General features: G+C 41.7%; 2 protein-coding genes across 3 annotated transcripts in view; one reads left to right on the forward strand and one right to left on the reverse strand.

Annotated features, from left to right (window-relative positions):
* CLVS1 (clavesin 1) overlaps positions 1–4,541 on the forward strand; it is a gene marked incomplete at both ends in the record, with an annotated part of 133,631 nt that extends 129,090 nt beyond the window's left edge. Inside the window, one exon of the mRNA XM_082859074.1 lies at positions 4,454–4,541. Within this exon, the coding sequence (XP_082715200.1) occupies positions 4,454–4,541 (88 nt within the window). The remainder of the gene's footprint in view (positions 1–4,453) is intronic.
* A 1,061-nt stretch (positions 4,542–5,602) lies between these two features.
* Positions 5,603–14,957, reverse strand: part of ASPH (aspartate beta-hydroxylase) — a 207,742-nt gene continuing 198,387 nt past the window's right edge. For both annotated transcript variants that reach the window (XM_082859064.1, XM_082859063.1), the window contains one exon: positions 5,603–8,475. In XM_082859064.1, coding sequence (XP_082715190.1) covers positions 8,325–8,475 — 151 coding nt within the window. In that variant the 3' untranslated portion in view covers positions 5,603–8,324. The remainder of the gene's footprint in view (positions 8,476–14,957) is intronic.

Consider the following 14,957-nt stretch of genomic DNA (forward strand, 5'->3'; position numbering starts at 1 on the left):
ATGTCTGGGGTTGAAGGGCGGAGCTCCTGTGCCCTTATTTGGGGTCCACAAAGCCCAAGCCAGGCCATGGCAGTTCATTAGTAAGAAGAATATGTGGTGACAGCTGTTGAGATAAGGTAGCTAAGTGAAGTTCTGCAAATAAGCCTCTGACTGAGAACAGAACTCTTAGTTCAACTGCAAGTCTGTGCAGAATGGACTAGCTCATGGTGAACATTTTCCGTCTTTATCTTGTTCTTTTTGGAATTTAATTGCCTTTGGAATCAGTAAAAATTAAACCATGGCTATAGATGTTTGGTGACATGCAGTGGAGAAAGTTCCAAATTTTGGAGAGGAAAAGGGGAAGGTAGAAAGAAGAAAGGTAGAGAGAATGGGGGCGGGGGGGGAGAGAGAGAGAGGGAGAGGAGAGAGAGAGGAGATATAATAGCAGGAAAACAAAATGTGGCTATGAAGGCAAGAATGAAGCTTTTGTGAGGGTAGTCTGCTATAGCACTGAGATAAGGATGGCTGAGATAGCTCAAATAACTCCCCTGCTTGCCCTTGGGGTTAAGCTGGCTTTCAGTGTTGGAAAGAGGACCCAAGGGAAAAGTCTGAAATGTTTATTTTAGCAGAAGTGCTAATCTTCTTGGGAGAAGGCAAATCCACCACATGGAGGGATTACCACTGAGCGTGATCTGCGCAACAAAGTCGCAAGGCAAGTGGTCCTCCAGTTAATGTACAATTCCTGAGCTCTCCGTTTACAAGTGGTGGAGACATTTCTATCAGTGAGCAGTGGATCGGGCTTCCCAGAGAGTACTGTGACTCAGCTGAACGGACTGAGGGCAAGATTTACGAAAGGTGTTTCTCTTGGCTTTATTTATACTAGATTTTGAAAACAGCAACATATGCTTTCTGTTTTTCCAGTGAATTTCAAACACTTCATGATGAGTGTGTTCCTTATATCAAATGTTCATTGTGTGACCAGGTAAATGGAATCATGTCATGCCGGAAGTAAAGAGGCTATGGTCTCCTTCTCATCAGGAAGAAAGCAAACAAGGGGAAAAAATGTTATGTTTGGTCCCTCACGGTCGGTGCCTCAGAACTGTTCAATTGTTACTCACCACTCACCCAAGACAAACAGTTTATTGGCTGAGATAACAAAACTAGCATTCTGTGTCCCTGCTGTCAGTATGGGTATTAAAAAATCCCAAATAGATCCAAATCTGATGCCAAGTGGAGGGAAGAGTCACCTGAATAAGGACTGTGAATGATGTCACTGGGTGAATGATAGCTTTTTCCTTCCTTCCTTTCCTTCTACAGCTAATGCCTCCCCTCCCCCAAATGCCCTGTTCTCAGGGTGCCTATCACAGTAATCCCACACCTATCTGTGCATTTATGACTGGGTAACTGAAGCAATATTTCCACTAAAGAATGAGGGGTTCTGAACATTTTCTCACAGTCCCTGGCATATAGCAGAGGACATTCACAAGCATTTCTTACCATGAGTGAGTGGAAATACGTGATTGTTGATTGAAAGTTCAATATTTGAGAATTTGTTGATTTTTTTTTCCCCACAGTGGCTCCCAAAATAGGGGAAGGGAAAGTTTGGAAACAAATGCAATACTCGTGAAAATCACAGACAATCATTTGGATGGATAACAAATTTCTAGATCCAAAAGGATAGAGATACAGTGGTAATATAAGCCAAATTAAAAAAGATGAAATACTCAACCACGCACTTTCAAGATGGGGAGAAACGACTTAACAGCAGCATGTGTAAATATAGCTAATATTTCCCTCGGCTTTATTCCGTGAGTGCCAGAAAGGTTAAGGCAATTCTAGGTGCATTTTCTATGCTTCAATAGAGGCATACAAAAAAAGAAGAAGAGAGGAAGCGACAATTTCATTCCCTTTTGAGGTGACGTCCTGAGGGCAACCAGTTGATGAAGAGATGCAGGAGAGTGGTAACTTTAGAAACCTTGGCTCAAGAAGAGTTTGGTTAGTTTTAGTGCGGGCAGAGAGAAGGCTGGAGAGCACTAGAGAAATACTTAAAGGGCTGTTACGTGGACCAGATGGATTACACATACTCTGGTGGCTCCAGCAGACGAAACCAGAAGCAGTATAGAGAAATTGCAAAAAGACAGGTTCTAGTTCAGTGTAAGAAAGAACCTTCTAGCAGAGCTCCTCCTCTACGAGCATGGAGGAGTAGATTTCTTAAGTCAGATATATTCAGCAAGAGGCTGCGTGGCTCCTGACTGAATATGTCCTAGTGGGTTAATCTAGTGGGTCGCCAAGGTCCCTTCTAACTCTGTGGCTGTGATTCTCTTGCCATGTTGTAAAACAAAGCCAACTGGCATGAAAGGAGAAGAATACACTTCAGTAATAAAGGACCGGCCTTGAATATCCTTCATCTTCACCAGGGCCTGAAGGGCAAAGCAGTTAGGCAGCTGTCCAAGGTGCTGCATGGAGTGGCCTGTGTGGGCAGTTCTACTTCTCTGTTTTTCAGTTTGTTTTCATGCCTTCTGGGTTTTCAGCTTTTCTTCTTCTTATATAAATCAGTTACCCCCCCACACGTGTATGCGTGCGCGCACACACACACACACACACACACACACACACACACACGCCTTATTTAAAAGCAAAGACAGAAATACGTAGGCAATGTGTAAAAGAGCTGAACTACACTACCTGGGGCTTCTCTGCCCTGTCCCAGGAGCGAACGAATCCATTTCATTTTCAAAGGTTAGACTTGGTACCTAAAGTTGGACTGTTTGACGGGATTGACATTTAGAGTAGCTAAAAATCTCTGCAGTGTGAGGTAGACCCAGGAACACTGTGAGGGTGATATACCTGTCCTGTTCTCTATTCTCTATTTGTGCAGCCTTTCCTATGTTACTTGATTTTTTTTGTCCCTTAGTTTTTCCCACTCCCCAGATGGAAGCAATAAGAGCATCACTCCTTAGGGGTATGAAATTGAAGTAACTTCATGCATGTAAAGAAGTTACAACTACACCAGGTGCACAGACAGCAAATATTAGTGTTATTATATACTGTGTTTGGGATCCCCAGATTTGATAATTGGCTAGAGGGACTCACAGGACCCGGAAATGTAGTTACACTCACAGTTAAGGTTTCTTATAGCACAAGGATACAGATAAAAATCAGCAAAGGAAAAAGGTGCAGTGGGTGGAGTTCAGGTACACTGGACCACTTGCAAGCTTCCAGTTTTCCTCCCGTGCAGTCACACAAAGAGAGCTCAATTCTCTCAGCAATGACGAGTGACAACACATGCACAGTGTCACCAACCACCCACCCATGCCTTGATGCCCAGGGTTCTGGGTTTTATTGGGGTGGGGGGGTCCGTCACATAGGCATGCAGAGCATGTGTGACTGACCTTAGCCACTCGGTCTTCAACTCCTCCACCTTCCCCAACAAGAAGTTCAACTGACAGGGTGTGACCCAAAGCTCAGGCATACGAAGACACTTTATCAGTCAGGATACTCCCAGGGTTCAGAAGAACCAGTCAAGGGACAGTCCTGAAGACTTTTGGAATGTGGAGGGTTTGGGCAACTCAGGCCTACTGAGTTAACCATTTACTGCACATATATGTAAATCTTGCTTATTTGAACAACCCAATTCACCATTTTCTTAATGTTTTGAATGGCTTTTTTTTTTTTTTTAGTATGTGAACGTTTATTGAATGTCTACTGTGTGCATAGCTCTTATCATCTTCTCTCTAGAAAGCTAGAAACTAATTTCAGTTTCAATCATGTTATAAACACAGGAAATTGTTATTACTCTAGTATAAAAGGGCACACCAGAGACTAAGATCAATGCCATTGTCGCAATAATGGTGATAACACAGTGCCCCATAAATTTTGACTACAAGTACATGTCAAGTGCTTTAGGTATAGTATAAGTTTTAGTCTTTCTCAACAACGCTGGAAGGTAGGTAACAGCTCTGCTTTACAGGTGAGGCAATAAAGGTCCAGGGTTCTGAAAACTCCCCCAGGACTCCTCAGTCAGTAAGGGGTCAAGAATACATCGACCATCTGATTCCAAATCTCATGGTCTTAACATCATACATGATAGCTTCCTATGACCTTGAGAAACAAAGGCTCTCAGAAATACTTTGAAACATTAAAAATCTAACAAAATTTAGGAGACTTTACACATCTCAAGATCCACAGAATGTTTAGACAGGGGGGCAGAGTTGTGGCTAGAACACGTGTTCATTTTACCAAAAGAAGAGATTCCTGCAAAGAAGATTCCAAGATGCCTCGCTCCCTCAAAATGTGGTGTAGAAGACACAAAAGCAAGGAACACAGAGATACAAAAGGGGGGAGAAGTTATATAGCTATTTTGAGTGTCTTGGTTAATAAGGGGGACATAAAGTCTGAATGCCTTACAAGATTCCAAAATGGCTGACACCATGACTTATTTGTAATCATATCTTTTTCCTTCCCCTGTTATTAGATCTCAGTCTGTGGTAGAAGCTGGGACCCTGAAACATGAGGACAAGGGAGAGAATGAGAACACTCAGCCACTCCTGGCTCTGGACTGAACCCTGAGCCACCCTGTGCTCCGGACATCGCCAGCCCTCAGTGGTAGCAGCCACCAGGAAGCACATGTGCAACTGACCCCACAATGCGTGCGTTCGGCTCGACACAAGGGCCTCCTCTCCTGCCACCCAGTAATGACTGTCACCAGCCATTGGTCTAAGCAGCCAAAGTTGAACAAAGACTTGAGAGATGCTTTTTTTTTTTCAATGAGGGAATTGGAGGATGAAGCAAGGCAGTTATGGAAACAAGATTCCCCCCATCCCATATTTATAGTATTAAGTGAATTGAAAAGAGAAAAACTAAATCTGATGCACACACTTCATTAGGATAAGGATCTTTCTGAGGCTTTGCAGAGACTCTGTCCAGTTTTTGCAATTTGAGATTAAGTGCATTTCCAAGTAGATACATAAGGATTAAACTGTGCAGACACAATTGTCAAGTTTAATGTAGTGCAAAGCCCCAAGACAATAGTATCTCCAGTGATTTCCATTCCTATATTGAAATACTTTCTTTGACCTCATCACCAGCATCAAATTTCAAATTGTTCAGCCTAAGGGCACGTTCTCGTAGGTCTGGCTGTTTGCAGAGCTTGTTGTTGTTTTTTTTTTTGATATCCTGCAAAAATGATTTTGATATCACATCTTTGATCAGGCCACCAGCTGATTATCATGAGCTAATTTTAAACAAAGACACAAACTGAAAGATCTCTATTTCATCTTAGCAATGTGACTTCCCACAGGGGATGTGTGTCTCTAGAGGGTGGGTGGGGTCTCATTGAAAATACATGTCACTGATTAATGAATCCATTCAAGTTGCCTCACTTGGGTCACTACAGAAAAGAAAAGTGCTACAAAAGCACCACACCGCTCCCCACGTCCCCTCACCTCCTCCTGCAACCAGTTAAAGGTGTGGAGAAAGGGCCTGGCTGTTGCTGAGAGGGTAGGTATCAATCATGGAGGAAGACCCTTAAGGATGGTGAAATATGAAAGAACTGAAAATAAGAGAAGACCAGGAATGCAGGATGAAATGCCAAAGATCACTTTATTTCTTTGTTTATTATCCTTAGAAATGGAGTCCCCAGCTATCCATTCAAAGGAAATCAGATAAAAAATAAGCAGATTATCATAAGATATGATATCCTTACTTGTGCCATGTTTCCCAAAACCAGGTGTATGTTCTTAGCTATCTCTTATTCTCCCAGCCATCTGCATGACATGGGCCTTCATAAGTATGACCAGTTGGTGCTCAATGTCAAACAAAAAATATTTTAGTTGATAATGAGCAGTAAAATATGATTTTACACGTTAAGTACTTGGGAGGGTTACTTGTTGGCTAAAAAATTCAAAGGAAAGAGGTGATTCAACTGGCCATAATCATCCTCAATAGATACTAATCTTAATCATGTATTACGTCTCTTTCTTAATGGATCTAGTGTTATAATTTTTTTCTACTGGTAGAAAATAATAACAGAATTGATTTTTGTATTCCACCCTTGAAATAAAATTGAAAGAGAATTTAAAATATTTCTTAACCAATTGCATCACAGTATAAATAAAACCAATTCATTTTGTGTAGACATTTCAAATAACAAAAAAATAACACTGAAATAATTCTACCAATGCCATGACTGAAACACTTTTCTTATATACCACAACATAGGGAAGAAAGATGAAGAATTAAAGCGAATTGGAAAACCCATTTTATTACTTGAGTTTATAAAATAGTTGTGGGATCCAGTATTTCAAATGCTACTGGAGTCTATTATTGCCAACATTCTGCAGCAGTAACAGCTCTGGCTTTCCAATCGGCAATATTTAGAATCCTCCTGTAGTGACCCGATTTTAAATACCATACTATAATTACTAAGTTAAGAGCTAGTTTTGACTCTATTCCATGATTTCATTAAATGAATCAAAGATGATGGTTCAACAGTGACAACTTACACTTGGAATTTCTTTATGTGTATGCAATATACATACAAGAACCAAATTCAGTAAGTGACATGAATGTTACCACATGAACACTAGATTGTATTGTTCTTTGTCAGTCATTTCTTCTGTTCAATAAATACTGAAGGACACAAATGCTCTTTTATTTTTCAAGAGTTTGCTTTTTCTTCTGGATTTCGGTAATTAATTTTGACATTTTTCCTCACATGCTTCTTCATCTATTTTAGTGAGATTTTTCAACATTGGCAAAACAGAAGGAAAGAGGACAAATATTTTACAAACTCTTTGACTGGAAGCTGAAGTCCTTAAAGACAAGCAAAGGGGGTTCATTTCAATATTAAAGAATGTTTTCTAAATAAGATAAAGGAAGCATCTTTCTTTGTCCTTCAATGGAAAAGAAAGCACAAGTGTTTTTTCTACCTGCGAATGAAATCTGGTAACCTATGTGTCATTTCTCCAGCATTTTTGTTCATATTGGCTTAAAATTCAGTGCATGAATATCATTACATTCTTATAGCTAACATTTCTAGTTAGCTTTGATTTAAAAAACACAAAATTTAATGCATCAATATTCCACTAAATTAATGACGTGGTCATCTTCGGAACGAGTAGGCAACTGTTCTTTCTATGCAGTAGGAAATTTTAAAGCCGAACTATCAATAATGATTGCCATCTCAAAGTGAAGCTCAAATGGCAGAAGTTTCTCAAGCCAGGGAGATGTCAGAGTCTTCCAAACAATTTCAAAGAGGAAAGCGATTTTTACATCCTACACGCAGGACAAAGATCCTGGCATATTCTTGGTCTTCCACTCTGCCATCCTTCATAGTTTTACAAAATTTTGATGGGAATCCTTTCAACGGCCTCATCACTCACAAGGATCCCCAACAGAAAACACTCTGGATTCCAGCCCTGTTTCATAGACGCAAAGAGACCAGGAGCCAGGTGTCCTAGCAGCCCCCTATCTACCTGATCCCAAGAGAAAATTTTCACTTGGAGAAATTTTACTTTTTGTTTTCTAATGCCTAGTGCTTGACATTAAAAAAATTTACATGCGTCATTGTTATAACTCATTACAAAATGACTCCAAGTACTTCTTCAGTGTAAAAAGTTCCTCTTAGAAATAAATACCATTTTGACAGTATCTCCACCATTCACATAGCGAGGAGAGAAATTAAGACATGAGCTCTCAATGGTAACAAAAAAGCAAAGAGACTCAATGGGTAGGGAGCAGTACGGTTCATGAAGACATTGGCATAATTATGTCTTTCTCCTTTGTATTAGGAAAATAGAATCGTTTTTTCATATGAGTGCCTTTTACTAAAAATAATTAAAAGAGGGACGTCTGAGTTCACCAGGAAAGTTACGATTAAGCAGAACTAAAGCGTTTATACAGCTTGCCATTAAACTCAACAAAAAAGTAGCGGTGTGTGATGACAAAATCATCCTGCTTCCCTAGAAAAATATAATTGCATAGAAAAATTACAAACTAAAGCAATCCATTTACAGTTTCTACATATACTCTCATTTACACTGATTTCGCCTAAGTGGAAAAAATATCTTTGGCCGGCAAGGTAGAAGCTATCATGGGTTCATCTGGAATACAGGCATCAGATGGGGGCTGTCATGGATGAAATACCGCAGGTATTTTCTAAAAGAATTGCAGCGAGGCATATATTCCCTTTAGTGTCATCCAACCCTCGGAGGAGGTTTAGAATTTTTCAGGCTGCAAATCCAGGGAATTAAGGGCTGTGGTGTTTGAACGTCTATGCCCACATCCAAGGTGACTGAACCAGAGAGGCAGCCTCTCTCCAGCGTGTCCTGAGCCTGCCCAAAATGCTAAATCGCAGGAAGGCTGCGTCTCTGATGGGGTGTCAGCTCGGGGTGCCACACATCCACGATGAAGATCAGCCGGAAAGACGTGGCATCCTGCCACACCTCATGCTCAAAGGAGTCATCAAAGATGAGCACCTTGCCTTCTTCCCATGTCCTGGAACAGAAAAGCATGGAAGCTTGTGATTCAGATGCCTGAGGATCAATCCACGTCTGTGTTCAGGAAGCCTCTCTCATGATAACCTTTGCAATAGGACCAGGTAAGTGAAACACAGGATGTGTTCTTTCCTCGGTGATTAAGAAAGAATTTCAGGATTCTTACCATGAACATCAGCTTTCATGCTCAGCACTGAAGGTATACAAAAGGCAGGAGACTGGTGATAAGGGTAAACTTATTCTTGGTACAAACCTAGGCAAGGCTTGTTTAGTCGGGCGAGCACTCGAAAGTGTGCCCCAGTGGCTCATTCCCAAGGTGACCTCCCAGTCAATGGCTCCATGGTATCCTCCCTGGCATTTCAGAGATTGGTGTGGAAGTACAGACAGTGACTGGGTCTCAGGCATTTTGATGTCCCACAGGCATGGTGTCTGTGCATCTCCAAATGATTCTCTTTTCAACCCATTCCATTTGTTAAAGTTCCATTTTATGGAAGGGCAGATTGTTTATACTCCTAATGTTATACGCTGTGCAAGTGGGTTATCCATGGAATATTTGAAATGAATGCTGCAAAACATCCTTTAGGGCTGACAGCACTACTTCACAAGATACCTGTAGAGGAGCTAAGATCTAAATATGGTGTTAGTCTAAATAAGACAGTCGAGAGAGTAAAATGCAGGGCGCAATCATACAATGCCTTTCAAACCCAAGGAAAGTTTATTATTTCTGCTAATGTTTTCTTCTTTTTCGAATAGGTATTAATTGTCAATATGGTAAATGCTAAGTTATGTTTCTGAAATGAAGTTTTTACTAGGAAATGTTTTCTAGATATCAAAATTCCTCTCAAGTATTTAAAATCTTACTTCCTGGATTAGCAAATAATTAAAATTATAGGAGGAAAACGCTAGCTTGATTTCAACTTATTGCATTATCATAAAGAAGTTTTCCTTAGGGAAATGATTTGTCTTTTTATGTTCATTACCTGGTGATTAATCAATATTAAATTAGATAATGTTACACACGGCAAGCTTTCTCAACCTTGGCAATACTGACATTTTTGCCAGGTAATTCTTTGTTTTGGCAGTGGGGGGGCCTGTCCTGCGCTCTGTGAGACGTTTAGCAGCACCTCTGGTCTCCGCTAGATACTAGTAGCACGCCCTTACAAACTGTGACAATCAAAAATGTCTCCTGGGCTTCCCTGGTGGCGCAGTGGTTAGGAATCCGCCTGCCAATGCAGGGGACACGGGTTCCAGCCCTGGTCCGGGAAGATTTCACATGCTGCGGAGCAACTAAGCCTGTGCGCCACAACTGCTGAGCCTGTGTGCCACAACTACTGAGCCTGTGCTCTAGAGCCCACAAGCCACAACTACTGAGCCCGCGAGCCACAACTACTGAGCCCGCGTGCCACAACTACTGAAGTCTGCGCACCGAGAGTCTGTGCTCCACAACAAGAGAAGCCACTGCAATAAGAAGCCCACACACCTCAACGAAGAGTAGCCCCTGCTTGCCACAACTAGAGAAAGCCCGCACACAGCAACGAAGATCCAATGCAGCCAAAAAAAAAAAAAAAAAAAAAAAGTCTCCAGTCATTGCCAAATGTCCTGAGTTGGAAGGCAGTGAAGTGGGAGACAAATTTGTCTGAGACATATTAATGAATCTGACACTAAAATTTCCAAATAATTTAAAGTAACAAATATCTGCAAGTTAAAAGCTCCTTGAAGTTGGGAACCAATCCTCTGTTCTGTTACCCATTCTCTCCCCAGCCCCACCTCCTGCGCTGCCTCACACACCCACCCGGATGTCTTTGTTTTAACTGAAGTATAGTTGATTCACAATGTTGTGCAATTGCGAGTTTATTTTTATTTTTTGGCCACGCTGCACAGCCTGTGGGACCTTAGCTCCCTGACCAGGGATGGGGCCCACAACCCCATTAGTGGAAGCACACAGTCCTAACCACTGGTCCACAGGGGAGGTCCCACCTACCCTAAAGTCTTGCACTCAATAAATGAGTTGCTTGGCTCTTTGATCCAATTCCTCTGAAGGGTCAGGGTCTACTGGAGTCCCATCCAAGTGTAACGAAGGACAAAAATATATAGACTCAGGGGCAAATGACTGACTATGTATTCATTACCATGCAAAGTCAAATTTGAAAAGAAAAGCAAAGTTAAGAAATGAAAAAAATGACAAGAAAAAAGAAGCAAAATGATCCCTAGCTTATACAGTTTGGTGGTCATTTCCTCGGCCTTGTTATCGGTGGGACTAAGCAATGTCAGTGACAAGCCTACAATACAGGCAGAAGACAAGGGGGGAAGGGCATGCAAAAGAAAACAACAGTACATCCATGTTCACAGCAGCATTCCTCACAGTAGCCAAAAGGTGGAAGCAACACCAGTGTCCACTGACAGATGAGTGGATAAACAAATGTGGTCTATACATACAATGGAATATTCCTCAGCCTTAGAAGGAAATTCTGACAATGCTACAACATGGATGAACCTTTAGGCCATCATGCTAAGTGAAATTAGCCACTCATGCAAGGACAAATACTGTATGATTCCACTTATATGCAGCACCTAGTCAAATTCATACAGAAAATTCAAAATTACTTTGGCATCACTCTCTATGAGTAATCTCCCTCTATTTGAGAAGACTGAAAACTTCCCAGGGGGTGCAATATCAAAACTCCCTAAGAGAATCTGTGACATAACGCTTGGTGCGGCAATGACAAGTGATTCTCAACGTTTTCTGAGTAGTAGAGAGTCTAGAACCTACTTAAAGTACTGGAAGTAATTAAGACAACTAAATTGAACATTCTAAGTTTGCACAAAATGACATTTTCCACTAGATTACGGTAAGTATAAGAAAGCCAAAGATTTAGGAATGCTGGATGTGAGAAAAACCTTAAGCATTCCATTCATTAACTTAAATTCCTTAAAAATTGGGAAAAGCTTTTAGCGCTGGTTCATTCATGGCATACCAGTGCCTGTAAAGGTGGAACTTAAGTTAGCACTGGGTTGTGGCTTTGCAGATATTTTGGGTCAAATGTGGACTAGTGTAAACCACTGATTAAACGATTTTTTAAACGTGAAATCTGGGAGGTATTCCAAGGGGCTGGATTCCATTAGGGCCATAAAATTCTATTAGATTTATACTTGCCTTTCTATTTTCTTTCAGACACTTTCCCAGAAAACAGTAAAGATACTCAATTACTTATTGTAGATTCTTAAATGTAGATACGTTCTGAATAGGTAAAAAATGATGTCTTTCAATCACTTATGAGAGCTAGAATGACTAAAAGTGCAGCCCTAATTGGGAAGGACAATAAAACTCCATCCAAGTGACATGCAGACTAAAGTGACTTGCGTTCAACAAGAGATGTGTCACCTGTCTGGGAAAGGATGAAGGTTTTCCAGAACAAAAAGAGTCAGAGCTCAAAGATGTCAAAGGTCTTGCACCTCTTCTGAGTGAAAAACAAAGACACTCATTGCAATGCAAAGAAAATGGTTTTCAGGCCACTCGCTTTGAGAGCAAATCTCCACCACATACATTTAAGTTATGCTGAAATTATGACAAGAAAAGGACCCTCTGGAGAAAAGATTTTCAGAGCATCCTTGGAAAGAAGTCTTCCTGGAGGCGTTCGCCCAGCCCTCCTCTGAGGGTCCAGAAAGGCAGGATAGCAGTGGGGAGCTGCAGCCCATCCCGAGATGGCTACCTCAGCTTAATTTTAGCATTTCTCACTGTTACGAGAAGAACGTCTCTCCCTGGTTTGCCAAAAGATAGAAGAATATCTGGTCACAAGATAAACCAACATTGTGTAATTCCTCAATTTCTCAGACTATTATAATTAATGATAATGGTATAACGGTGGCAGCATAAACCTAATAACCATAATTTTGCCATAGAATTACCATCACCATTAATAATGCCAAATAATGACGCTACGCGCTTATAGAGTTTTCCACCTAAAAACTTTATAGATTATATCTCAGTGATCTTTGCTAAAAGGTTCTGAGGTAGACAAATGACGCGGTTCTAATTTTTCAGCAAAGGAATCACATGCAAGCCAGTTCGGATGCCTGCGGTGACACCGTGATTCTGCGGAGGAAGCAGAAAGGCACTAGGCTTGCTTCATTACAGCCGGACCTCTAGCTCAAATCGCGGTTGTAGGAAACATTCTCAGCGCCTATAGCTGCTATGCTGAGGTGGCCTGAAAGGAATTCTGACTGGAGCACAGAAAAGGGTCAAAGGGCTCCGGAATCAGGCTGCTTTAACACAGCTCTTATCAATTCGGATCCATTGAAATCCCTCAGTTTCTCACTGCACTGGAAAGCCTGGCACATCCTGGAATTGAAATTAAAACTGCATTATTGCCACTTCCTCTTTTTTCTCTCCTCCTAATACAGAAATACACATGCACATATCTTCTTTGTCTGTCTATCTATCTATCTATCTATCTATCATCTATCTATCAGGATAAAGCATTTTTCTGGAAGCTAGGACACCTGTGTTCTTGTTCTGACCACTGCTAACTAGCCATGTGGCTGTGATAAGCATGTCACCTGTGGGCCTCAGTTTCCCCATCTGTGCAATGATGGAGGAGGACAGGAGGGTCTCCAAGGCTTCTTTCAGCTCGGAAATTCTCTTAATTCTCTGAGCCAAGCTGTTGGCTGGGACTTTAGTCTTCATACTGCATTTTACAGGATACATTTCACAAACTGTCATCTGAGAAATGGGTATGGTATTTGCTATTTTGTTGGATGTCAAAATAGTAATTTCAATAAAAGATGGCTAAATTACAAAGAAGCTCTTTTCCCAACAGGTTCTGTATATATGCACCCTAGTATCTCTCTCCACCCCTCCTGGGGGGGGGCTCGTTCCAGCCAGGCTGCCGCGGGGATTCTCTCCCCTCCAAGTGGGCCTGGGGCTTCGGCTCCGCTGTGCAGCCCCTGCGCTGCCTCTGTAACAGCGTTTGACTTCCCCCTCGTGGTCCTCGGTTACCCAGTAGCAGAGGGCTCTGTAACATCGTGAAGAAAGCCAAAAGGGGAGGACAAAGAAAGGGAAGAGGGAGAGGAAACCTCCCAAGGCCACAGAGCTGGGATGCCTCTGGCCCCTCTCCAGGGTGGCGGCACAAGGGAAAATGGAGGGGGTGGCCATCCGCTGTGCCCTGCTGTGCCCCCCTGCCTCAGCGTCCCTCCCAGCCCCAGGCCTATCACATCATAGCCCCCCTCTGCATCTGATCCATTCCTTCACCAGCCCTGGCCCTGCACACCCTCGACGTCCCGTTTCCCCCTCCTTCCTGTCTCCTTAGAGCACCCACCCTCATCCCCGCCAGAGTGCACACTGCAGGTTCCAAGGACCACCTCCGACAGTACAGGAGTGCTTGGTCTCACGCCCTGGGAGGTAAGGGGCAGAAGTCCCCATTTCTGCAGCAATCAGAGACGAGCACAATAAAAGCTCAAAAATACTGAGCATAGTTACCACATCACACTCTGTAAATACAGTTCTGAATGTATTTATACGGATCACTTTAATTCTCAAAACTACACCAAGACACACTTTTATTCTTCCCATTTTACAGATGAGGAAATTGAGGCTTAGTGAGGCCATGCAAGTTGTCTAAAGTTACACTTCATAAGAGGGGAAGCCAGGATTTGAACCCAGGTCGGGAGACTTTGGTGCTCTTAATTTACTTTCATGAAGATACAGGATGTTAAAATCTGAAGTGAAAATTCAGGATCTGTTTTCCCATAGAAACATTATTATAAAGAATAGATACATGTATATGTATAACTGAATCACTTTGCTGTACACCTGAAACTAATACAACATTGTTAACCAACTATTCTCCAATATAAAATAAAAAGTTAAAAAAACCAATAGTCACTGGTGCTACAGCCCTATTAACAGAGACCATGAGTTAGGAGGCTTTTAAGGGCTGGCCCAGAAACCTCCACATCATTTATTACTGCCATAGCAAAATGGATCTCAACTTTCCAAATTCTCAACCATCAGTTCAATGAACAAATGTTTGGACAAAATCTGTTTTCAATGTGGGAAGTGCTGTTTCCCTGTCGAGACACAGATATTCATCTGTGTGTATGGATAGCCATAGACACCCCATGCTAACCAGGACAGGGGTAAAGAAACTTTATCGGTGTTTTTAATTCTCCAACTTGCTTAAGAAAAAGAAGAAAGAGCGTGAAACGTCACTATTTAACAACAAACCTTAAGGGAAGCATCCCATCCAGTTAAAAGTGACATGTTTGGTCCTACAGTCCCAGATGGACAGGCTTGAATGGTGGATAAAGTAATGTGGAAAGGTCACATTACAATTTGAATGGAAGATGGGTATATTTTGTGAAACAGAAGATCTATGACTTCAGGGAAACGACTAAAAAAACCAAAAAACAACCCCCCTCTCCCCAAAAAAGGAAGAAGAGGCAAAAATATTTGGTTCCAAATGATTTGGTAATTTACAGCTTCTA

Source organism: Leucopleurus acutus, assembly GCF_964270905.1.
Source record: "Leucopleurus acutus genome assembly, chromosome: 17".
Taxonomy (NCBI): domain Eukaryota; kingdom Metazoa; phylum Chordata; class Mammalia; order Artiodactyla; family Delphinidae; genus Leucopleurus; species Leucopleurus acutus.